The 26,412-nt window shown below is 42.2% G+C and overlaps 1 protein-coding gene across 1 annotated transcript in view; it reads right to left on the bottom strand.

Moving 5' to 3' along the window:
* Nucleotides 1-26,412, bottom strand: part of ADARB2 (adenosine deaminase RNA specific B2 (inactive)) — a 639,738-nt gene that overhangs the window by 66,393 nt on the left and 546,933 nt on the right. Inside the window, exons 6-8 of the mRNA XM_088462717.1 lie at nt 16,346-16,514; nt 11,357-11,508; nt 6,968-7,136 (exon numbers count right to left, since the gene is read on the bottom strand). Coding sequence (XP_088318843.1) covers nt 6,968-7,136; nt 11,357-11,508; nt 16,346-16,514 — 490 coding nt within the window. The remainder of the gene's footprint in view (nt 1-6,967; nt 7,137-11,356; nt 11,509-16,345; nt 16,515-26,412) is intronic.

Below are 26,412 nucleotides of genomic sequence, written 5' to 3'. Positions count from 1 at the left end.
AACAGCACTAGGAGGAAGTGGTTCTTGATCTTTCCCTATTTTATTTTTATCAGAGAAAGTTTGATCCTCCATTTATGTTATATTGATATATACGTGCAGCTAAGGCGCACACAAACACAGAAAATAATTTTTTATTTTTGTTGGAGAGTAGTGCACTTTGTGGGTTACACCACCCTTTAAGAAATGAGCCAGCCGGCCCTTTACTTATGGGACACAGGCGCACGCCTGGCGCTGCTCCTTTGTTGATGCACGTGCAGCCACAGTGCACACAATTCACAAACACAGAAAATATTTTTTTATTTTGTTTGGAGTGCCCTTTGGGGGTTACAGCACCCTTTAACGGACAAGCCAGCCGGCCCTTTATTTATGGGACACAGGCGCACACTTGGCACTACTTTGTTGATGGACGTGTGGCTACTGCGCACACAATTCACAAACACAGAAAATATTTTTTTATTTTGTTTGGAGTGCCCTTTGGGGGTTACAGCACCCTTTAACGGACAAGCCAGCCGGCCCTTTACTTATGGGACACAGGCACACGCTTGGCGCTGCTCCTTTGTTGATGCACGTGCAGCCACAGTGCATACAATTCACAAACACAGAAAATATATATTTTTTTTGTTTGGAGTGTACTTTGGGGGTTACAGCACCCTTTAACGGACAAGCCAGCCGGCCCTTTACTAATGGGACACAGGCGCACGCTTGGCGCTGCTCCTTTGTTGATGCACATGCAGCCACAGTGCACACAATTCACAAACACAGAAAAAATATATATATTTTTTGCACTTGGGGGGAGCACCGCTGATGGACAGAGCACCCCCTGGACAACACTACAGCACCCTTTTAGGACTGGGACACTGCACAGGACTTTGGAGTGGACACAGCCCCTATGGACAACTGACTGCACAACACAGTCCAGCCAGCCCCTATGGACTTTGAAGGAGTGGACACAGCCCATATGGACAACAGCAGCACAGCGCAGCACAGCACAGCACAACACAACACTAAACTGCACTACACTACACTACACAGCCCAGACAGCCCTAACTCCCACTCTCCCTCTTCACTGTCCACAGTCGAGTGAGAAAATGGCGCCGACGCGGGTACCTTATATAGGATCCAAAACCCGCGAGACCCAGAAGGCGGGATGATGACGTTTTGCCTTGATTTCAGATCCGAGTCAGGCGAGAAAAGTCGAGCCTAACTCGGTTCGGCCTCGGATTGGGGGGGCTCGGATTTCAGAAATTCGAACCCGCTCACCCCTATTGGGAACCCCTGAATTAGAGGGTCCACCAATTATTTTATAAACCTCTAACACCCGATTCTTTCTCTGTTGATCTCCTCATTCCTTCTTAAATGGACGGGATATATATTTTTTTAACACAATAGTATTTGTTAATCTATGATACCGTTAATTTGTTTTGTTCTCCTCATGTAATTATGTAATATACAGTATATAATGCTGACCTGTCCCTTTATGGTTGAACTAACTTTGCGGTTTAGCCCTCCCTATTGGACTGCCAACCTTGCTTTTATGTTTTAATGTTCACTTGTTATTGTTATAAGTAACTCCAATAAAGAAAAATTTTAAAAAATTTTTTTTTACAAAAAGTACAACTGGCTAGTGCTGAATCACAAGTCCAAAAGCTTATTTTAAATCTAAACCAATAAGTAAAAATGTGCGTTAATGTTAACTGGAAAATCTCCACAGCAAGAACTGAGTGAGAAATACCTCTCTCTTTTGTTCAAACACTTGATATTACAGCACTATTTACAGAGACAAAATCCCTTGTCCAGTTCTCAATATAGATAAACCGTAAGTAAATATTTTCCCCCAATTTGTCAATCATAGAAATGGCACAGATGAGACGGGTGAAATGGCATCATAACCACCTTCAAGAACAAGCGACAAATACGGCTCTTCTGTAAAGACAAATCACACTATGGGGCACAAATACATATTATTAGGTCAGGGAACTAGATAGGTTTATTAAAGGACGGCAGCGGGAAAACAGAGTGTGAAAATTGACACACATTAGAATTATAATGATTGACGTCTTAGTGGCACTTCATGTTCAAAACCAGACACCAGCAACTGCAAGGTCAGAACGCTAAAGCCAGGTATGTCGCGAGTCTAAGAAAGTATAGCAAAGAATAATTTAAACATATATTTTAATGTATTATTGTGCCATAATAAATATATATGGTTATCTGTAAAATTTATAGAACCTGAGCATAGCTATAGGATTGAGAAAATGTCATTTAAGTCTAGTCATCACATTCTCTTTTATAACGCAAGTCTCAAAATGATATATAGTTATGTAGACTTAATATACCATACAGCAAGATGCTAATTGAAAGGGAAGACCTGCATTTATAGCATCCAGCACAAAGGCAGCTGAACAGTTCCACAGCTGTTAACAATACAATCTGGAACTGGCTCCATATTATAAGCTCTGCCATTTACACCTGCCAGGAAAGTTAATCATATAGAAGTTGTACTGCTCAGGCCATGCTTAGCTGTCTATAATATGAGCAAGCTGGGCAACATTACACCAGGCTGGGCCATTGAAATATTCTGACACAACTGACTGTACTCTTTTAGGAATGTTCTCTATGTCACTCTGTAGGCAATAATCGCTATTGCAGAAAAGATAAATGATTGGCACTCAGGACAAACGTTTGGGGGACTTTACAGCAAAACTGATTATTTTCTGCAATTACTTAGAGTAAGGCTTGTTACTTGTAGAAGACAAATCTAAATGGCTTATAATTGTACTGCTCTCATTATCAGGGCTGCCGACAGCCGCGCCGGGCCCAGGTGACAGGGGGCGTGACCTAATCACGGGCGGCATGGCTACGCAGCCACGAGCAGTCTCCCAGTGCAGCCCAGCACACAGCAGTGTGTGCTGGGCTGCTGTGACGTAAGAGGGAGGGGGAGCGGTGCCGGACCTGGGCCCACACCGGGCCCCTCCAGCAAACCCGTGCCTGGGTAATTAGGACCCGCTCTCCCCCCTCTCGGCGCCCCTGCTCATTATCCAAGGTAAAGGAGCAAGACTGGCATAAATCTGGACACATACTGCCCAGACGCTGCACGGCAGCACTGTTATTAGATAAATGAACTCTACGGGGTAAATTCACTAATAATCGTTTCTGGTCCGAATTGAAACACTCAAAGCATCGCTGAAAAATGGGAGATTTTTGACAGCTGAGACACTCAAATTTACCAAAGCGGAATCATCTTTTTTGATGGTGTATGTGATCGTGTTTCTCCCCGAGTTCCCCGAACATGCAGCCTGCACATGTCAGTGAGATCCGTGCAGACTGCATGTGTGTATTCTGTCTATAAAAAAAAAAAAAAAAAATTGAAAACAAATGACATGGGACTACCCCCTAGACCATAACCAGCCCCGGGCTCCATGAGCCAGTCCTGGTTCTAAAAATATGGGGGACAAAATATGTAGAAGTCCCCCGTATTTTATGAATAAGCACTGAGCTATGTGAGCCGGTCTAGGCCGGGGATACCAGGGGAGGTGGGAACCCCCCCCAATAAAGGGGTCCCACCTCTCCTGAGCACCCCAGGCCTGAGCTGAAGCCTGGTGCTCTTCCCTGCACCACTGACAGGTGGGTGCAGGGGTAATAGTGATAATAATAGAATGTATATTATTGTTTTTTACAGTGGGACTACAGTATCAATCAATAGCCAAACGGCTCACAGCCTCTGATTGGCTGGCTGCCAGGCAAGTGATGGAGCCCACAAGGTTTCCATCATTTGCCAGGAAAGAGTTGTATGTGGAAACACATACATCTCTTTACTGTCCGTGGTCGATTTGATATTTTTGTATGGCCGGGACTCTACTGGAGAAGAGAACCAAGCTGCGCCAGGAGGTCGGGAACCGATCACCGAGGACAAGGTGAGTATGTATGTGTGTGTTTGGGTGTAATAAACTTATACTTTCTACGGTGCGTGTGTCCTGTCTTTTTTGTACTACATTTTTTTACAGTGGGGTTACCGAGGCTGACCGCCTCCTAGCACTTGTAGTTCCACAAGTGCCGAAGGGCAGGCACGCTGGCACCTGTAGTCCCACTTTAAAAAACAATAGTAGCCAGTTATATTATGATCACTATTACCCTTGCACCTACCGGCCAGGGGTGCAGGGAAGAGCCTCTGGCTTCAGCCCAGGCCTGGGGTGCTCAGGTGAGGGGGGACCCCTTTATTGGGGGGTCTCCATCTCCTATGGGATCCCTGGACTGGGATGACTAATGTGGAGTGTTAATGTTTTGGCCAGGGGACCCGATGAAAGGGTCCCCTGGCTGTGGCATTTCTGCCTGTCAAATTTCACTAAATTACGTCAATTACTTTGGGGCCAATAGCGAGTGAAACACCCTGTACCAGTGACAATCATTAACATCCGTTGATTGGCACCTGCCACTGACTACCTGCAAATAATGCAGCTTTCTTAGGCATATATGGGTCCATACCCTAATCTGCATGTGTTGACTAATGCACTATCCCTTACTGCATGTTAGAATGACCCCCTTCTCGCTTGATACCATTGATCCAGGCATAGGTGGCAGAATGATGCAAATCTGCATGGGCCCAAATGTGTGTACCCACTGTTTTGGGCATATGCAGAGTGATATCATACAATTTACGTTACAAAAACTGGCACAGTAGTCAATCTGCAACAGGCCCACAATGCACAAGATTTGGTAAGCAAGTAATGTATATTTCAAAATAATTTTTGAAAAAAGTTAATATCTATCCAGATCAAAATAACATTGCATGAATTATATCTATCCATGGAAATAAACAGTATGTAAAAGTGTATTTTTAAATGTAGGAGTAAATAATAAAGAGTGAACTGAAATTTTGTGCTATTTGATGTGACGTTCCATGGTGCAGGGCAGATCTGCTACAGGCAATGTACTAATCTACTAGCATCCATCAGGTTTTAACCAGTGTGACATGGAGTTGGTGGAAATCACTGGGAGGTAGAAACTGGACCACGATCTCCATGTGATGTATCTGGTACGATCATAGCTGTCTAATGCAATCAGGGAAGGCTGAACATAAGTTAAGCCTGTAAGGTTTTTGTTCCTTTATCTTCAAGACTTTCTGCAAAAGTCTTTCATGAACTTATGTCTGTTAACCTGGCTACACAGTTTTATTAAATATTACTACAGATCTTCATTTCCACTGTAATAAGTTACTTTCATAATTAATTAGGTTGCATGAAACAAATTAAAAATACAGACACAGAGTAGCCATTAAAGTTACAACAATGGCCTTTTTAAAAAAAAAAAAGATCATTACATATTTAAAATGGAGGACAAATAAAGACAATAAACACTACAGAAGGAGTAGACTTTAGTTCATATTGTCATACTACCCAACTTTAAGATGGCCTTTCCCTTCCATATAAACACTTGTTCTTTGTGTGTGCACGAGACACTAAAGACACAACCAATAGCTGAGTACATCTACCAAAAGTCCTGGAATGGAACAAAAGCCCTTATCCATGGAATGGTGTAGATTGGTAATGTCCAGGCAAAATCGAGAGAGCTGAAGGCTACAGTATACATCCTCAATGGCTCCCCTATTTGAATTTGGACTGCACTGCTGACTAGGGTGGTGAACAGCTGGCCTTCACTTTGCGCATGCTTGAACATCTGGCCTGGATGCTAATGGCGAACACTTTCAACAATTACTATGACTTCCTCATGTTTCTCATAGACTAAGGTATGTCTGTGTCACATTTCATTAAATAACGTCAATTACTTTAAAAGTTATAAGAAAATCTTTGGGGCCAATAGTGAGTGAAACACCCTGTACATGTACTGTAAATATATACATTTATCTTTACATAGTATTCACACACTCTGTAGTGTGTGTAACCTACTGAATAGTTAAGTAGAACGCCAAGTCCTCTTGTAAATTCTCCTTTGGAACCTTGATGGCTCTTTTAACAAATTGGCAAGAACATGGTTTAAACTTTAAACTAATAGGAACTGCACACATTCCTTGTGGCACCAATACTCTTGTGGCTCTGCAAACCATTGTCCACAGTCCACCAACCTACAGGACATCGCAGGGTGACGAGGTACACCAGGAAAGAGGTAGGAATTAGGATGGCACTGTATGAAGCTAGTTAGAAGTATTATAATGTCTAGGCTACAGGATACTGCATATCACAGAACTGTACAATGAAGGAATAAGAGTAACCAACCTATTAGGGATTGAATAACACTTAACATGCATTTGTAACACATGTCAAAGCATATATATAGATCTGACAATAGGAATCAGTGTTCTTAGATAGGACTCAAACATTCCTGAGCAGGACTGGAAATTACTTTGTCTCTGAACTGAAGAGAACCCAAGAACGAACTGTACACCATCCACAGATCGCATGAGCCGTAACTGACTATATCACCCTTCCACAGGACTGAACCCCTGAATGTGAGGTGTGAATCAGTCATACACTATTGTTCTTTTCATTTGATTTTTATATCCCTGACATGATTATTGAGAGATTCTTCACCACTTTGTACATCAGCGATATTCACCATGGGCTCATATGAGTGGCCATTCTGTAGGTACAGCTAACAGCGTTCATCATTTGTGCCACATGGTTTACCAATTTTTTATTCTACTTTGTGTATCCTGAGAATAAATTGTTAAAAAATAAAATGGGTCAACTAGATGAAACAATTGACCCCGATCAGCCATCAAGAGTCTGTTTTTTATATATTGTACTGTTTTTAAATTTATGTTGCAAGTTCTTAATTACTACAATTTGACAGAAGTTTTAGATTAGAAATCAAGTACTCAGCAGACTAATGATTTGCTTCTTTAACCAACATTTATGAAGACATGATGAACCAAATCGGGTCCTTCCTTTTGGTATTATTGCTGCTCTTTTTGCAAATAATACTTCAGTGAGAATTTGAACCAAATAGTTACCTGGTAATTTTGTCTGTACAGGACATTGTGATGAGCTGCTCTCCTGATAAAACTCCATCCCATGTTTGCACTGCAGGCCGAGTTCTAACTGGGAACGTTCCTTCGCCAGACTCTATCTTTGTTCGCAAATGGCCTCGAAATTTCCTTACTATGTGCTTGCACCTGTTTACTATGAGAAAAATATATTTGTTATTTATTTGTTCATTCACTAAAGACAGATACAGATGTGTCCCGCTACATCTTTGCTGCGTACACAGTAAATCGCGCCACGCATAGCTCGAGGCGTGTGCCCGTGAGTGGATACGCGTATTGTGTTTACACCCGCTCTGCCATAGGAATGCATGGTGCGACTGCAGTGTGCACCATAGCGTATGCTGCTACAGGTAATCACATGGCATGATGCGTGCGCATGTTTGTAGCATGACACATCTGCAGGTAAATCGGCTGCGATTGACTAACAATTTCCTTATGCTCCCTATAACAGCTGCCACTGTGTTATGCCTTTAGCATTTATATTTGTTATATGCATTTATTTTTGTGTAAGCTCCATCAGTTTAACTGACCTACTCTGGCCTCCGTAGTTAGGGCCTCATTCAGAGATGGATGGAATTGCAGAGCTGCACACAAGCGGCTGTGCAATTACATACGTCTTAATGCAATTACAGAAGGAGGTGTCAGACTCCCTCTTGCTGCATTTGTGAGCACCATCGCAACCATCAAGACCGGTGATTATGATGGTTGCTCCTTTAGACAGGCTGTGGGAGCTGAAGCATCCTGCAGCCTGACTGGGTGCTGGCCACTTCAGAGGCCAGGAATCTGCGTCCGTCAACACAGACCCTGGCCTCGTCCCTCCAGGAAAATGGAGGCAACATGCTCCCATTTCCAGGAATGGTGCCCAGCCTCAGCCCCGCTCCAGCCCCAAAAATACCACAGCATGTTAGTCATGCTGCGGCTTGGGGGGGTTTGTGTGCGTAATCGCAGGACCCGTTCTACACATGCGCAGAACGGGTCCTATGCAAGCGCAGACCTGGAAACATTAGAGATGTATGTTCATCATCAGATGAACGTACATCTCTGAACCAGGCCCTTAGTTCTCAATGAACCCTGGGTAGAGTACTGCTGGGGCATCCATCTTAGTTTCTCAGATGGTCGCAGAAAAGAGATGCATACTGTTCTGCTCACAGTTCACTTATGTTATTTTTTATGTTTGCATTGCATTATATCAATAGCATATTGTAATTGTTTTGTTTGTGCCACAGTTTTACCAACTTCTTCTACAATAAACACCATTCTTCAGATCTTCACAGCTAGATTGGATTATTGAAAAGTCGGAGTAGTTATGAAGTCTGTCAAATTTTAATCAAGGAAGATTATAGTGAGGGCAGAACATACTGTCAGATCAGTAGAGGGAGCTTCAGTAATCCAGAGGAGATGAGAATAGGTCTCCCTGTACAATGGGACCCTTACAAAATGTTGCTATAGGTCCCACAAATGCCCCCTGATGATGAAACTAGTGTTTGACCATATATGATCTTTAACTATAAGTAGTCCATAGTTACATCTATGTTATTATTGGATCAGGTAATTACTTGATCTAACAGTGAAGTTTAAAATTTACATTTTAATAAGCTAAGAACTATTTTTTCAATGGTGAATATATTTTATTCATAAATTGTAGGGGTGTAACTCCCAGAGACAATGGAGGCGCCTGCCTCCAGGCACTAAGCCCTGAAGGGGCTCCTCCATCTATAGCATGCAGCACTTATGTGGTTCACAGAGAAAAAGGAGTGTGACCACCAGTCACCCACTGCTGCTGCAGCGTTGAATGGCTCTGTCCCGGGAGCCCTGCTAACACCTGCAATAGGGGATAGGAAGGCTCATGCCTGATAATCCTAGCCTGTGCTGTAGCAAGCAACGGTTCTCCAGCCACTGTTGCTGGACAGTGAGCTGGGACCCAAGATACCTGTCTCTGGTCACCTGTCTGATCTCTTATCCCAGGGACCATGTTGTACAGAAAGCCACCTGCCGGCGACCACTGATTTTGCATCATAACAAATGGTGGATCACCAGCATATGCTGCTCCAGAGGTGGCTGAAACTTAGGGAGTCTGTCTGACTCTGACCCACCAGCCGTTGTCACACAGCGTACCTAGAGCCCTGGAACAATATTTACATATCAGGCATAATTGCATATGAGTGTCTGTGCCTGATCCGTGGATAACCTTGTAAAAGCCACAGCAAAACACATGTCGGTGTCCTGCTGTGTGTCAGATATCACATGTACAAACTGTGAATACTACATATATATGTTTGTACCTATGCACTAACTTTAGGAGAACTATTCCTGGGTCTTGATTTTGCAGAACCCTGGGGCACGGCAGCACCGAACAGAGGGTCTCATTCAGACCCGCTTGCGAGCGCAGGACGCTCGCAAGCGGGTCGATGTTACCCCAATGCGCATGCGCACGACGGAGGGAGCTCCATCGTGCGCATGCGCGAGACCCGGACAGCGACAGTCAAGCTGTCGCTCCGGGTCTCGCATCAAAGAGGGCGTGCTGTCGATGGTGACTGACAGCACGCCCCCTTTGGTGGGCGTGCCAGGGGCGTGGCTGCCAGACGGAGGCGTTCCCATGGGAACGCCTACCGTCTGGGTCCGGCCCCACTGACATCACTAGTGATGTCAGTGGGAGTGATTTTGGCTCTGATAGAGCCAAAAGCACTCCAGGGCTTGTGGCCACGAGACCCTACCGCAGGGTCTCGTCGCAAGCCCGATGGTCACAGTTATGCGAGCGTCCAAAAGGCCGCTCCACATTTAAATAGGACGGCCCTGATTCAGAGCGAGCGCTCTGGTCAGAGCATCCTGCTCTGAATCAGGGCCAGATACTCATATACAATTATGCGTGATATGTAAATTATCATACACCTCTAATCCTCATAGAATCATATTCACATATTATATTTAAGTGAATAAATATATTTACACACAAACACACACACCATATTTGTTTTCCCTTTTTTGTTCTTTGAAAAAAATATATTTTTGTCACAATTATAAATACTGTGTAGACATTTTCTTATTTTATACACAATGCAATACACTCAATTTGGTATTTTATTTAGTAATATAAGTAGTGTTAAAGACAATAAAATACTAAAGAAAATAAATTCTCTCGCTACTGCACTGTGAAGAGAAACAAGATTTATGATACGTCTTTAATGCCAAATAAACAGCGGAAATCAAGGCAACAGCTAAAAATGTCACCTTGTACTGTGCTGTCCATTATTCTGTAAGTATTAGGGACAGAAATTGGTTTCCTCCCCTAAGTCCTTTGTTCATATGGCCTGTGAATGATCATCTGAATAATACCTCATTTTGAAAGTAAGAAATGAGTCATGAAAATTGTGTAAGCTACTGTAAATTGTACTGTTGTTATTGTAATTACCACATCATTTCAATCTCTGAAAACAATTTCCTCTGTTTCATTGCATGTGTTTAAGCTACAAATCAGTATGCAACTATATTATAATAATATTCTAATTAGCACTTTTACCATATATGCTTAATAATAAACTTAATGTCGCTAAATTTTCAGTTTTACAATGTCTCAAAAGAATATCTCCTTTTATTCTTGCAATTTATTAATTTTATTCAGCGCTTTATGTCAAACAGTGCAAATTATGAACATCTACCTCCCACCTCCACAAAAAAAAGATGAATAATAGCCTAAACTTTAAAGGGAATAGTGAGCAAGATAAAGAATATTCACTTACTACCGCTTTACAGTTTGGCTATTAATCCTCGTGAGAATATTTTGTAGTTTAATTAAGTCTGAAAAACATGAGTTGTGTAACACAGAGAAGGGACTAAAATAATCAGAATTAAAGGAGTAATAAGGAAAAAAATGAATGAATTAAGAAGTAGTGAAGAAGGTTATATTTAAAGTTTGTGGGCATCCAGGGATTACAAACAATACATTGCATTTGTATCAATTCTCTCCATGGGTGTGGTATATTTTGTTGACATTTAGAATGTTGACAGTATAATGTTGACATATTCTGAATGTCAACATGTACATAATATCAACATGTGAAATCTTGACACTGACATGTTGACATTGTGAATGTTGACAATTGGATTTCCCGTTAATTTTTAGGCTAAACATTACCCAACCTTAACCCTAAAGTCGGATGTCGATATTCTAGCTGTCAACAGTCACAATGTCCACATTTTGCTAATGCCGATATTACACCAGTGTTGACATTATGAATGTCGACATTCGGGTGTCGACATCCCTAATATCAACAACTAAATGGCTGAATACCCTCTCCATAAATGGTTCGTAAATGAAAAGTAGAAATTCAGGTTTATGGATAAGAAAGTGAATCTTACAGTCAGATGTGATCTCGTAGGGAGAGTTAATCCGAGCATCTCCACATGGCGACGTACTGACATATACATGGAATAAAATGTTATCCTTTAGCCGGAAACCTCCTTCTTTTAAGCGGATGAAAATAGACCTCTCCCAGTCACTGCTCTGCTTGCTGTAAAGAGATGTAATAGACACATTTACAGTACACCAATGAAACAGGGACATGTCTACCATATTTACAGTAGCTGCTTAGGTTTTAATGACTTAATAGGCTGCAGAGGTGTAACTAAAGCTGGGTACACACTTTACAATGTATTGTAATTCTGAAAAAGGGGATGGAGTAGTAATTGCAAAATGCCTTGTGCCTAATGGGGCCCATCCATCAGCGATGGATTGCCGCGATCCCGTGATGCTGCAGCCCGGCATTGCAGGATCGCAGAAGTCCAACATGTTGGATTTTCCCGATTTAACGATCGCGATCAAAAAATTATCGCGATCGTCAAATTGCTGACATTTAACATGACAAATGTCTGTGATCCGGCGACGGATCGCAGAACATCGATGGTGGACGTTGGGAAATTCCCGATGGCTGATCGGAAATTTCCGATTGCATCCCTGCATCGTCACAATCCGTCGCAGATGTATGGGCACCTTACGGTGCAAACATTTCTAATTACATCTCAGATATGAAAGGGAAGATAAGCTGCAGGTGGCCAGAAATGGGACCAGAAATAATACAATTATATATTTTATTTATGGATGACTATACTACACATTTACCAAGGTTGAAAAGATGTTTCCTTATTAATGAATGAATGCATTTTAAAAATCCAAGGTATTATCTACAAAATAATAATTAACTGAGATATGTATTAGATAGTTTGACTTCAGGATTACCAGGCCAGCCATTTACAATGGGAATGTATAACAAACATAAGTTGCATTACAGTGGGTATATAAATGCGCTGTACTATAGTAATGAGGGTGCAGCAAAGAAGCTGTGTCATCATGTAATACCTGTTTACCAAATGTATAAGCATATGTCTCCTCCATCGCATTTTTAAATAGAGTGATAATTAAATTGACGTATAGTAGCTCACTATACCATGCCACACTTCTGTGAGAGGTTGTCCCATTATCAATAGACTTGGATCAGTAAACTGCATTGCAATATTAGCTATGTTTTATTAGTTTGTCTCATTTATATACAACAGAGTATTTCCACACTGAAAAAGAGAGTAGCCTGCCAAAGCTAAGACTGTTCAATCAATGTCACAATATAATACCTGTTTATCAGTTTCTAATGTTACCTCTTATTTAAAAATAAAAAAGTGTATATTATTGCAAAACAAATGTTTAAAGAAATACGATCAAAGAAAGGTCATCGCTTTATGCAGTGGCTGGCTGGCAACTTTCAGCCTGGGGGGGCAACACAAGCAAGTGGCCCCCGCTTTCAAAGAAAAATAATGGGAGAGGATGTGTTACAGGAAGAGGGTGGATTTGTAGTGGGAAGGTGGGAGCATGTGTGGGGTGGAGGAAGGGGATTTGTAGGGGGGACGTGGAAAATGTGTAAGGGAGGAGGGCAGACATGTAGAGGGGGAATAGATGTGGCAGGGAAGAGATAGGATTGACGGGAAAGGAGGAAGTAAGAAGGGGATAAAGAGGAGACAGGAAAAGGAGGGACATTGACAGAAGGATAGAGAGGAGAGTAAGAGGAGGAGGAAGTCGAGGGGGCAGGTGGGACAAGAGAGTGTCAAGGTGATTTGCAGGGGGAAGAGATGGAACGGTAGTGAGACAGGCAGAGGTGATGCAGGAAAGTGAAAGTGCTGCAGTGTTAGATTATGGGTAACAGAAAAATCATGGTCAAAAAATGGTGCAAAGGGGTCTAATTATTAAACTTAAAACAGACTTTTATCAAGCGTTAGAGGTGGAGAAAGCCTTACACATTGTTTCACTATAATTTTCTATGAAGAAAAGTGCAGAGAAGCCTTTCTGTTTCCTTGTGGGTTTCAATGGACACACACACACACACATATATATATATATATATATATATATATATATATATATACATACACACTTAAAGGCAGTGTGGATGAATAAATAGTAGGCAGTGAGCAGGGTGTGAGGCAGTCAGGTGGGAGGTGATGGGAGCAACAATCTGCCCTCCCAGAGAGACGCACAGTTACCAGGTGAGGTTACAAGTTCGGACAGGGGGCTCTAGCAGCTACCACTCCGAAATATGCTCAATCCTACCGTTAGTGTTTGGCTGCTCGGCCGCTGCTGAAGCAGTCCCCGCCATCTCCGTCTGGCACCCAGAAGTGCCCGCTATCCGGAGCAGACGCCAGTTTCCGGATTGTGTTCCCAAGTGGAACGCAAAATCATGTGAGCGGCCGGCTGATGTGAGACGGACAGGCCAGCAGTAAGTGGTGCCAGGGGGAAAGGGAGCCCCAGGAGGTGGAGCAGGTGCCATCGGGGTAGGGCTGAGTGGCCACTAATCCAATGTCTGGCGGCCTGGAAGATATGCAGAGGACGCTCCCCGGCCGCTCAGTTTGTTACAAGGGCTTCAAGGACGGCAGCACTGAATATCCTTGTTACACAAACTGAGCTGCCTGGGAGCATCCTCTGCATGTCTCCCGGGTGCCGAATGCAACTGGCGGCCCCATAACGCTAAAATTGTACCAGCCCGGCCCAGCCCGCCTCTGGCTTTATGGTAATAGTAGCTTATAGACTGCTTTAAGGGACTGAAGGCTTTGGAATGAGTATAAAGGAAAATAAACCAGTGGGGGTGGCTGTGACAGTCTAGGGCAGGGGTAATCAACATGTGGCCCTACAACTGCTGTTGAACTGCATATCCCAGCATGCCATGCCACAGTTTTGCTATTAGGGCATACTGAAACCGGCAGTTCATACTTCAATGTAGCTGGAGGGCTGCAGAATGAATACCCCTGGTCTAGGAAAATGGGGGAAACTGGGAGATGAACTGGGAAGACTTAAATAACTTGTGCTGATACAGGTGTATTTATATATGTGTGAAGTAATAAACTCTTTTTACTACAAGTCTTGTCGTCAGTAGATTTCTATTTACCTTAGATGTTTCTCCAGTCGAATGTAAAGGAGGCAGATGAACTTCTTCTCATAACAAATGTATTGTATACTGCAGTGGCGTAAGTTCATCCCAGACGCCCAGAGGCAAGTTATAAATTGGAGCCCCCCCGTCACAGCCACTGTCACTGTAATGTAGCAATTCGCATGCTGACAGGCTATAGATAGATGAAGGCTGCAGATGATGGTCTGACATGGAGCCCTCCACTAGTGTATGGTAGCTTCTCAGGTGTCGGGAAGAGGCGCCATGCATTGGGCCGCCATGACGGTACACCCGGGGTACATAGTTACAGCCCTAAGTGGGGTGAATATGTTGTGGACAATGGAGGAGGTGCCCCTTCAGAGCTGGAGCCCGGTGGCAGGTGCCTCCATTGTCTCCCATAGTTCTGCCACTGGTATACTGGCTGTGATATTTAGTACGTATGCCAACTCAGTTTACTGTAATCTAATATACTGAAGGTAAATATTTAGCAGTTAATTACAACATAATTGTTTATACGGAGAAGTGCAGTGTCTAATATCTGCATATGGTACACACCATCAATGATTAGAGCTCTCATGTATCTCAATTCTTTTGCAAGATAAGCCAATATTTTCCATCTAGAATTAATAGGTCTTGTTCATAGGATAATTCAGAGTTCCCAAACTCAGTCAAGGCACCCTAACAGTCCAGGTTTTAAGGATATTCATACTTGACCACAGGTGACTTCATTAGTACCTCGGTCAATTTGATTTAACCATCTGTACTCAGCCATGGATATTGCTAGAACCTGAACTGTTGGGGTGCCATGAGGACTGCATTTGGGAACCTCTGGGCTAAGCTTTGTTTATTTACTATAGAATTATAGATTTATTTTGACAAATATTTTGGCAAATATTTTTGAGTCTGGAGAACACCTCTTCTAAAATGAATACATGTTAAGGACATATTGGGCAATGTTCTTTCTATTGTTAGCCTCTATAGTATGCCAGTAGTCTCCTTACTAATCTATAGATCTACTCTAGTGACATTGACACAGGCCGGCAATACATTTACATATTGGTTATTAATCTTTGTTGTGGGACGTTCTCTTGGCCAAAAACAAGGCAGTGAAAAAAAATCATATTATAATTAGCTTAATTAAATAACAATACTAATTAATGCATTTAAATAATTAAAGGAAATAATGTGAAATAAATTGTAAAACGTTAGTTTACTGATCAGTCAACCATAACTCAGAATGTCCATTATTATCAATGTATCTGGACTAAAAGATTTAGTGAAACTATAAACTTATAGTACAGTATATTGTTTCCCACTGCACTTAAACCCAAAATGCAAGACACGCCCCCATAGTGATGTAAACGGGGGAAGCCACGAGGTTCCGCCTCGTCTTCCTGATGCCCGGCCATTTACCTCAAAGCCCCGAACCCTTTTCGGACGTACAAACTGTCCCTCTTCTGTGGACCAAAAAGTTGGGAGGTATGTTTATTGGTTACTGTCTAGCGATAGTGAATTATTTCACTGTTTTTAAGTTTGTAATAGCTTTAACACAAGGACATCCTGAGTACAGAGCCTAGATCTGGTCACCATGGGAGATGGCAAATCTAGCTTCCTATCAAGCGATTTAGCTCCAGTTGGTTAAGTTTTAAGTTTTTCATGAATTATGTAAACAAATATCTAAAAGTGTCCTTCGACTGGCACTAATCTAATTCTTCATGAAAGGAAATCTGCTTTTATGGACACAACATTGAAGGATGAAAGTTGTATTAAATTGTTTTGCTTATTTCCTCTGTATATTGGTCACTCAGTATCACAGACTAAATAAACGGCTTGAAAGAAGTGAGAATCAGACATCTAGAGGGCAGATTTGTCCCACAGCAGATGGTGTAATGTCTTTCATAGTCAGTAGATTTCAGTTTACCTTAGATGTAGCTCTAGCTGAGTGTAAAGGAAGTGGATGAAAGCTCTTCTCACCACGACCTCTGCATGGCAGTCATTGACCACCAGTCCTTGGTCATTAAGGTGCTCTCCGTTGATACATTTGGTGCCAGATGACAGAGCAATGACCTGTGCTTGCCTTAGGTCTAAACCTGTAACACAGACACATGCAGCACTGTGTGAGAAAAAGCTTTTCTTTAAAAAAAACAAATGTGCATTTATCCAAATTCCTTGGAAACCTTCTTTTTCTTCCAAAATGTTTTTATTGAGATCACAATAAACATTTTACAGTAGATATCAAATATGAATTACAGATTTTTGTAAATGCATCTGAAATATGGTATAAATTGAACAGACAATTACAGAAGTATAAAATTAATGTTACATATAGAAAATGGAGAAATAATCGCATCACATTCTATTTGTTCACCTAATATTTGATGCTAACTGACAGACGAACATATAAAGACCTCATTATGACATCTGAATTATCATAGAACAACTTGAATAACATACATATATGAGCATTCAAAAAGAAAACAATGTATGCATATTAATCTTGTTGGTTGTGTTTTTCAATACAAACTGTATTAATATAGAACTTAAGTATCAATTTTAATTTTAGAGAACAGGGGAACAAAAAGAAATGGTTAAGGAAGGGAGCAGGAAAGGGGTGGAGAACGAAGAAGGATAGATGAAGACACTGAGTCGCGTACGCCCAGATCAAGCTCTATCTGGAAACCTTTTTTAATTTTTAATTCAACACAGCATGGACACTTACACACAGAACATTTGATTATTAAAGAGGGACAATATAACTAAGATCAATATGATGGGGAGTGGTGGTAACGGAGAGAATGATCATGGTACAGTACCCATGCACTTAACTGTTATTTTCTATATTTTAAGTACCTGCAGTAAATTCAGTATAGCTGCAATGCATTCAGCAATGCACTTGTTCTAATACCTTAGTCTGTATAGCTATTACGGGACCCGGTTCTAGTACTACTATTAAGAAAAAACATGAACTCTCACTGTGAAAAACACTGAAGCAGACGCAGCACTGAAACCATCGCTCTTTCAGCAAGAAACTGACAAAACAGCAATGTTAGACCCCTGGCTGCAGGACCCAGCCATGGTGGAAAGAGGACAACATCGCCATAAGCTAAAGACGGGCGTTTCCATAGATAATACAATGGCTTTAAAATCTGTGCTTACATCTCATAGTTGTTAGATAAAAGGCCCCTGACAAAATTTTCTTGTTCAATCAATAACTACATCCTTGGAGCGCACATACTATATGAGGCAATAAACATCTCCCACCGAGGGGGAAAAACGAGCAGGTTGTTTATGGGCAGCTAAAGCCACTGCTGATGGTTACAGAGTCGTTATAAATGTACCTATCACTGGAAGCACTAAATAAAATCTAGAAATCAGTTTCAGTTCTTTTCCACTTTAGCCGGCACAGAAATCTCAGATAAATCATTTTCTGCCCATTCCCTGGTTCAAGGCTATAAGATACAGAGGAATCAGTATTATACTTCTACAGGAATATACTGTATATCTATATATTTTATTTCCTAAAATAGACTATATATTTTTCCATATCATATTTAAATATAGTTTTCATCAATTCTCCTAGGGAAAACAAAATTAGTCTAATATCCCTTTTCCACTGACCTGAAAATGCCGGGTTATTACACGTGAACTTGCATCAACCCGGTATTTTTGGCAGTGGAAACGGCTCCACCCAGGTCCGGTAACCCGGGAAGCCAGTAATGCTGGCGAGCAGGGCTTTTCCCAGGAAAGACCCGTGTAAGGATCAGTGTAAACGGGTAACCCGGATCGGACCTGTTTACCAGTAATGTGCGGTCAGGTGAGGCAGGTTAGAAGAGGCTTTCCTGTCATACTTAGAGTTAAAACTCTAGAGTTTTAACCATAAAAATTATAAGAACATTTTTAAGAAAATATTATAAATATCTTCTTGTATTATTCTAATATTTTTATAGTCAAAGCTCTGGAATAAAAAGTGTATGGCAGGTGAGGCACAGCCTCTCCTCTCTACCTTTTCCGCACATCCCTGATCAAAAGACACCATATTTCTAGCACTATATACTGCTGCACCTTTGTTTAATGCCCACATGAACCCTCAAGTTCATATATGTATCTGTAAATCTGGATCTGATACTAGCCTGTGCCTCCCCAGCCATTTACCTCACTGCATGTCACTGCTGTTTACAGCACGGGGAGATCTGCATTCCGGCACAAGGTGACAATGTCATCTCCAAGTACCAGCACTGCAGCCATGTGTAGTGTGAAAAGCGCCGATAGAGGAACAACCCGGATTGGCAATGCAGTGTAAAAGGGGTCTGTCCCAGGTCTGACCTGGTTTGAAACTGTGTTCCAAATCTCAGGCCAGAGCTTGGTACTTAAGTGGAAAAGGGTTATAAGACGAAACAATGGTCAGACAGAAATGTCATCATTGGAATAAAGCTGCCGCATAAACTGATTTCAGCATGTATATACATATATATAATTCTCTTTGTCTCTGTTTCCTTTCCTGTGTTTTTACTAGTTACATGGAGATCTGAGTGAGAGGCCACGTACAAGGTCCAATGCTTGACTAGCCCTATAGCGGTGTTCTTAGCATAAAACACTCAATAACTCTTTGCATTGCAAAGACAAACTTGTACTGTTGCATAATTAAAGTTACCCTGAAGCTTAACCCTTAAAGACAATACAAGAACATTTTGCATAATGATACCTTTGAGATTTGCTTCAGGTAATGTCATTGTGCTGGCTAAAATATAAATTGGAACAATCCTGATGCTCTTTATTTTGTAGAAAAAGAATCACATTTAGAAAACGTATGAATGTATTTATTACACAAGTGATGGTAATATATTTTATATTATTGACTTCTGAATATATTATCTGTACAATTCACAAGTGATGTTGTCATTTGTACAAACTACTGTAAAAAATATCCACATAAATGGAGATTTCTGGTGCTATCCCTTAGAGGAAGTGAATCATGAGGTCTTCACTTTACAGTTTAAACTTGTGTATTATAAGATACAGCACCCGATTTCCCCCCCTTTTTGGAAAATATTAAGGTATATTAGAAGACACCTTGGATTTCTGTGATATGTATAAAAGCAGTCAGCTAGGGGCCTATTCAGCAATAGTGATGATATTGCCCAGAATATTATCGACCAACATCGTCACGATTTCTTATACATTTTTTACATTTATGTTAGCTATTCAGCATTATTTTGAGCAGGGACAGTGATTGCGGTAACTCGTTGTCCCTGCGATGTTATAGAAGGCATTGTTATCAGTTTCTGAATACAATCCCTTGTGTTTCTGCTTCTGCGCATGCTCAGTCATGCGCTCGGGGACAGTCTCCATCCCTGCTTTGCGGTGACCGCCGACGGGTAAGTCCAAATGCAGCCTGTCCAAAGTGATTGACATGTGTACACAGGCTTTATACTCTGTATACATGTATATTTATGTGCTATTATAGTTAACATTTATATATAAATGTTAAATATAATAGCACATAAATATAAATGTATACAGGCTAAGATAAAGCAGGTGCACACATGTCAATCAATTTCGGCAGTTTTAACATGCTCTAGAGCAGTGATTTTCAACCTCTTCACCTCGAGGCACACTACACAAGATTTTAAAATTGCCAAGGCACACCATCCGGCCATGCGGTGTGGGTGACCAATGAAAAAACATAAACATTGGCTCCCACATAAAAATATACACACATATTGGCCTCCACAGGAATAAAACACACTACATTGGCCACCACAGAAATAAAACACACTACATTGGCCCCCTCAGGAATAAAACACACTACATAGGCCTCCTCAGGAATAAAACACACTACATTGGCCTCCTCAGGAATAAAACACACTACATTGGCCCCCTCAGGAATAAAACACACTACATTGGCCCCCTCAGGAATAAAACACACTACATTGGCCACCACAGAAATAAAACACACTACATTGGCCCCCTCAGGAATAAAACACACTACAAGTGTGCTGAGCTGACCGCCGCTGCACACTTGACAACCGCTCGCGGCGCTCTAGTGTGCCACGGCACAGTGTTTGAAAAACTCTGCTCTAGAGTGACTTACCTGTCCGCGGTCATCGCAAAGCAGGAACAGAGACTGGGCGGTGTTACAAGATGCTGCAGGGACTTATGGGAAAATTTCCCTCTGTCCCTGCAGTTTTCAGAGAATTTAATGTATTTTCTTCATATAAAGCCATTCTGAGATGGCATTATATGAAAGAAAAGATTTTTCGAGTAATTTAATGCTTTTTGCTTTGCTGAATAGCAATAAGCGTTAAAGCACTGTGCAGCCACGGCCTTTTTGTCAGATGTTACTATGGTATACTGAAGTAAAATTACAAGCATTTCATAAGTGTCAAATGATTTTATTGACATTTACATTAAGTTTATGCAAAGAGTCGATATTTGCAGTGTTGACCCTTCTTTTTCAAGACCTCTGCAATTCGCCCTGGCATGCTGTCAATCAACTTCTGGGCCACATACTGACTGATGGCAGCCCATTCTTGCCTAATCAAAGCTTGTAGTTTGTCAGTATTTGTTAGTTTTTGTTTGTCCACCCGCCTCTTGAGGATTGACCACAAGTTCTCAATGGGATTAAGGTCTGGGGAGTTTCCTGGGCCATGGACTAAAAATTTTGATGTTTTGTTCCCCGAGCCACTTAGTTATCACTTTTGCCTTATGACAAGGTGCTTCATCATGCTGGAAAAGGCATAGTTCATCATCAACCTGTTCTTGGATGGTTGGGAGAAGTTGCTCTTGGAGGATGTTTTGGTACCATTCTTTATTCATGGCTCTGTCCTTAGGCAAAATTGTGAGTGATCCCACTCCCTTGGCTGAGAAGCAACCCCACACATGAATGGTCTCAGGATGCTTTACTGTTGGCATGACACAGAACAAAGACTTTTGCAGGATGGCCTGGTGTCAAGAAGGGCAGCAAAGAAGCCACTACTCTCCAGGGAAAACATCAGGGGCAGACTGATATTCTGCAAAGGTACAGGGATTGGACAGCTGAGGACTGGGGTAAAGTTATTTTCTCTGATGAATCCCCTTTCAGATTGTTTGGGGCATCTGGAAAAACGCTTGTCCGGAGAAGGAAAGGTGAGCGCTACCATCAGTTTTGTGTCATGCCAACAGTTAAGCATCCTGAGACCATTAATGTGTGGGGTTGCTTCTCAGCCAAGGGAGTGGGATCACTCACAATTTTGCCTAAGAACACATCCATGAATAAAGAATGGTACCAAAACATCCTCCAAGAGCAACTTCTCCCAACCATCCAAGACCAGTTTGGTGATGAACAATGCCTTTTCCAGTATGATGGAGCACCATAAGGCAAAAGTGATAACTAAGTGGCTCGGGGAACAAAACATTGAAATTTTGGGTCCATGGCCAGGAAACTCCCCAGACCTTAATCCCATTGAGAACTTGTAATCAATCCTCAAGAGGCGGGTGGACAAACAAAAACCCACAAATTCTGGCAAACTCCAAGCATTGATTAGGCAAAAATGGGTGGCCATCAGTCAGCATGTGGCCCAGAATTTGATTCACAGCATGCCAGGGCGAATTGCAGAGGTCTTGAAATAGAAGGGTCAACACTGCAAATATTGCATAAACTTAATGTAATTGTCAATAAAAGCCTTTGACACTTATGCAATGCTTGTAATTTTACTTCAGTATACCATAGTAACATCTGACAAAAAGGTCTAAAAACACTGAAGCAGAAAACTTTGTGAAAAACTTATGTCATTCTCAAAACTTTTGGCCATGGCTGTAGAGATCAATGGCTGATCCCTACAGTGCAGTACTCTGTGAGATGGTAACTAGTGGAGAAGATAATTGCATTATCTTCTTCATTAACCCATTGCTGAATAGTGGATTTACATAAAAAATGAGGAAATTATCATTTCCGCATTTTTTTATGTAAAAAAATCATTGCTGTATAGACCCCCTAGGGCTCTATTTATTAACAATATTTTTACTCAAATAAAGTGAAAAAGGGTGTTTTTACACCCTTTTCACATTATTTTAGTATCACCTATAGTTATTACAGGGCAATTGCAGTAGAATTCGTAAAATTCTACTCCAACCCCTAAGTATCACTTATTTTTAGTAAGCAGATCGCATTTCCCATAATTGTAATGGGAAATGTGATCCAACCAAAGTTACTAAAAATAAATTGTTAAAAAAATACCAGGAAAAGCCCTGTGATAATAACGCCACCTGGAGGTGGCGTTATCCAGGGTCTCCCCCAGTTACCGGGCTCCTACTCTGCTCTAAAAGGCAGAGCAGAGCCGGGAGTCGGTCCCAGTGATCAGCTGTGTGGTCTAAACAGACCGCAAGCTGATCTCTGCTGGGAAAAAAAAAAAAAGTAAAAAGTAAAAATTACTTACTTGACTTCAGGGACCAGTGGTCGGGGCTCCGGTGATGTTCTCGCTCCGGTCAGCTGGTCTCCCATGGTGCACTGCGGCCCGGTCATCAGGTGATCGGGTCCCAGTGCAGTATGGGTTATCAGCTGACCGGAGGCACCGAAGACATCACTGGAGCACCGATGACTGCAGGTAAGTGCTATTAAGGGAGGGGGGGTCACGGGGAGGTCCACGATCTCGGTGGGCAGGGCTTAACGACGGGGATGGGGCTTAGTGCCGGAGTTTAGCAGCGGCGGCCAGTCAGCGCATGCGCGGGCACTTTGTCACGGTATTTTTTGCGAAAATACCATATTAAGGCTCCGGAGGGGATTCGCAGGGACAGAGCTTTATTGCAAGCTCTGTCCCTGCAAGGGATTTGTAGTAAATCCCAGTGATATTTCCTGAATTCGCAATGCAAATTCAGTCGATAATATCACACTACAATCTGCATTACAAATGCGGATTGTAGTAAATAGAGCCCTTAGTGAGAAAGTCCACAAATTGTGATATGAATTGTTTCTTGTGACAAACAATTGCCATTTTCCCAAACACCTCTCCTCTTTGAGAGCCTGTGGTTCTGAAGGCACTATGTCCATGTTTAATGGTCCAGTACATAATTTGATTGTAAGGGTTACCAGCATGAGAGACCCAAATAACATCTCACACTCAGCACTGCCACTCACTACTAGTACGCAATATCCCAGGTACACACAAACACACTCAGAAACTCATCACACACATTTGAAGTGCCACTAAATGCCAAATTGCCCTGTATATGTCATCAGTTCAGGGTTCATTTGGTAAATGTGAGTATTATAAGGAATACTGCACTCCCTACACTAAACTACAGTATTAAAGAGATATGAAGCCACCTCGGCTTTCTGTGACCTGTATAAAAGCACTATGCTCATGGAATTGTTCAGTAACTTCTAATATCCAGATAATTTACAGTAGGTAATGCACTATAAATCAGAATTTTGTAGACAATTTTTTTTGTCTATGGCATCATGACTATATTGTCACTGAGCTGCTTGGTAACTTCTCATAACGGGATATAGTTGACATCCTGGGGATTCCAACCCCTAATAACTTGATAAATTACAGTAGTGGAGATTTATCCCATATATTGTCCCCAGGTTGATTCTTCTCTAATAGGACTTTAATAGTGTTTCATTAAAACATTGTGTAAATTAAGTAAGAGATATATCCCTATATTTGATATTTGTAGATGTATGTTTTTTTTACTGTCTACAGTAAGTACGAGCATGTTTCTATTGTACATTTAGAGATGGGAGCAGACTTATGATGAAATTTCTGAGAGAAGAAATATATTAGTCAATTAAATATAATTTTCTCAACATTTCTGATCTAAGATGTATTATATGCTCTTTTTTAAATAATATTTTATTAATTTTATCAAGTAATATAACATAGTTTACCAAAGCAAAACAAGTATACAAAATTGGATTGAACCCTGTACATTGTAATGAATTGATAGTGAGAAACTTTATCCACCACTTTAATCTGCTGGATTTATAATTATATACTAGTATATTTCCAATGTTATTGTATTTCCTATATTGCTTTGTGCTCAGTTGATGTTCATTCCATTTTTTTCAACAAATTATTGGTCAGAGGAGCAGTTATACAAAGCAATAATCATTGCAAATTCGGAAAGGCATGCACACACTTAAAAGAAAGGCAATCTGGCACATATTTAGAATAAAAGCTATTCATTAGGAAAGTATATAAAGATAAAAAAGTTAACTAAAGTCATGAAATCTGAATTTATCATTCTCTTGTTTTCTCATTCATATGCTGATTGGATGCATGATGTTTTGTTTCACACTTATTTATTGTATTATTCCCATTTTGATGGTGTGACTATTAAATTATGATGTATTGTTATACTCCTGTTAATTGGAAGCTTCTAAATCTAATGCCAAGAGTATGAGTTGAGTATGGGATCCCGGTGGTCAGGATTACAGCGGTCAGAATACCAACAGATTTAGGTAAGTATTCTAATCCTTACCCTACCTCTCTGTCTTACCCTAACAGATCCATCCCGCAGCCTAACTCTAACCCACCCCTCCCCCTAGTGACTAACTCTAACTCCTGCCCTAAACCTATGCCTCCCCCTAACCCTAATAATTACAGCCGGAGTGTATCTGACCGTTGGAATACTGCTGTCGGTATTGTGACAGTCAGCATCCTGACTACATCCCAAGGGGAATGTTGACTCCGGCTCTGATTGGGGAGAGGACCTTTTATACCCTCTCTGCACTAATATCCCATGGGGAGTCAAACTGTAGTGAGAGAGAACACATTTGTGCCATGTGTTATAAAAGTAGATACGGTGAGGGCTCCCTCTGTAAGAGGGATTGTTGTAGTATCCTGCAGTGTAAGGGTACTTACTGACAGGTGTCTGGACAATAGTTCTTCACCATCAGCAACCACTTCACCCTGGGAGGATCCCGACAGAGAGAGAGCAGGTCACGGGGGCTGTGTGTCAAGTGAAGGTGGGAGAATAATGGCTGTGGGATGGTGGATGTGAGAGCGGGCTGAGAAGGGCTGTGGGGAGGGAGAGTCCAGGTCACAGTGGCTGTGGGGGGGGAGAGAGCAGATCACGGTGGCTGTGGGGAGGGAGAGAGCATGTCACAGTGGCTGTGGGGTGGGAGACAGTGGGCAAATTATGGCTTTGGGATGGTGGAGGTGGGCAGCGGGCTGAGAAGGGCTTTGGGGAGGGAGAGACCAGGTCACAGTGGCTGTGGGGAGGGAGAGATCAGGTCACAGTGGCTGTGGGGAGGGAGAGAGCAGGTCACAGTGGCTGTGGGGAGGGAGAGAGCAGGTCATGGCTGTGGGGAGGGAGAGAGCAGGTACGGGGGCTGTTGGGAGGGAGAGAGCAGGTCACGGTGGCTGTGGGGAGGGAGAGAGCAGGTCACGGTGGCTGTGGGAAGGGAGAGAGCAGATCACAGTGGCTGTGGTGAGGGAGAGCGCGGGCAAATAATAGCTGTGGGACAGTAGAGGGTGGGCAGTAGACTTAGAAGGGCTGTTGGGTGAGAGAAGGCAGGCAGATATTATTGACTGTGGGAAGGAAGATAGCAGACAGTGGGCTGTGGAGTGAGAGAAAGTGGGCAGATAATGGCTGTGGGGAGAGAAAAGGCAGGCAGAGTATGGCTGTGGGATGGGATAAGGTGGGCAGAGTACGGCTGTGTGGTGGGAGAAGGTGGGCAGAGTATGACTGTGGGGTGGGAGAAGGTGGGCAGAGTATGGCTGTGGGGTGAGAGAAAGCAGGCAGAGTATGGCTGTGGGGTGGGAAAAGATAGGCTTAGAAGTGCTGTGGGGAGGGAAGAGGTGGAGCAGCCGTATAAGGGACACTGCAGTCTGCACTGCGCCCCCAATGGGGTGGTGCTCCTGTTCGTCTGCACTGGTTCAACGGCCCTTGAGCCAGCCATTGTGCAGTGCAGCGGATCCTCTCCTGCATAACATTGCCTGGCCCTGCCTCACTCCTCGCCCCAGCCCCAACACCCTCCTTCCTGCATAGTGTGTGCAATCAGTG

The sequence above is a fragment of the Taudactylus pleione genome, unplaced genomic scaffold (assembly GCF_031769625.1).
Source record: "Taudactylus pleione unplaced genomic scaffold, aTauple2 ptg000053l, whole genome shotgun sequence".
In the NCBI taxonomy this organism is placed as follows: Eukaryota; Metazoa; Chordata; class Amphibia; order Anura; family Myobatrachidae; genus Taudactylus; species Taudactylus pleione.
The sequence above is the reverse complement of the archived record's forward strand: the minus strand, read 5'-3'. Positions and strand labels throughout refer to the sequence as shown.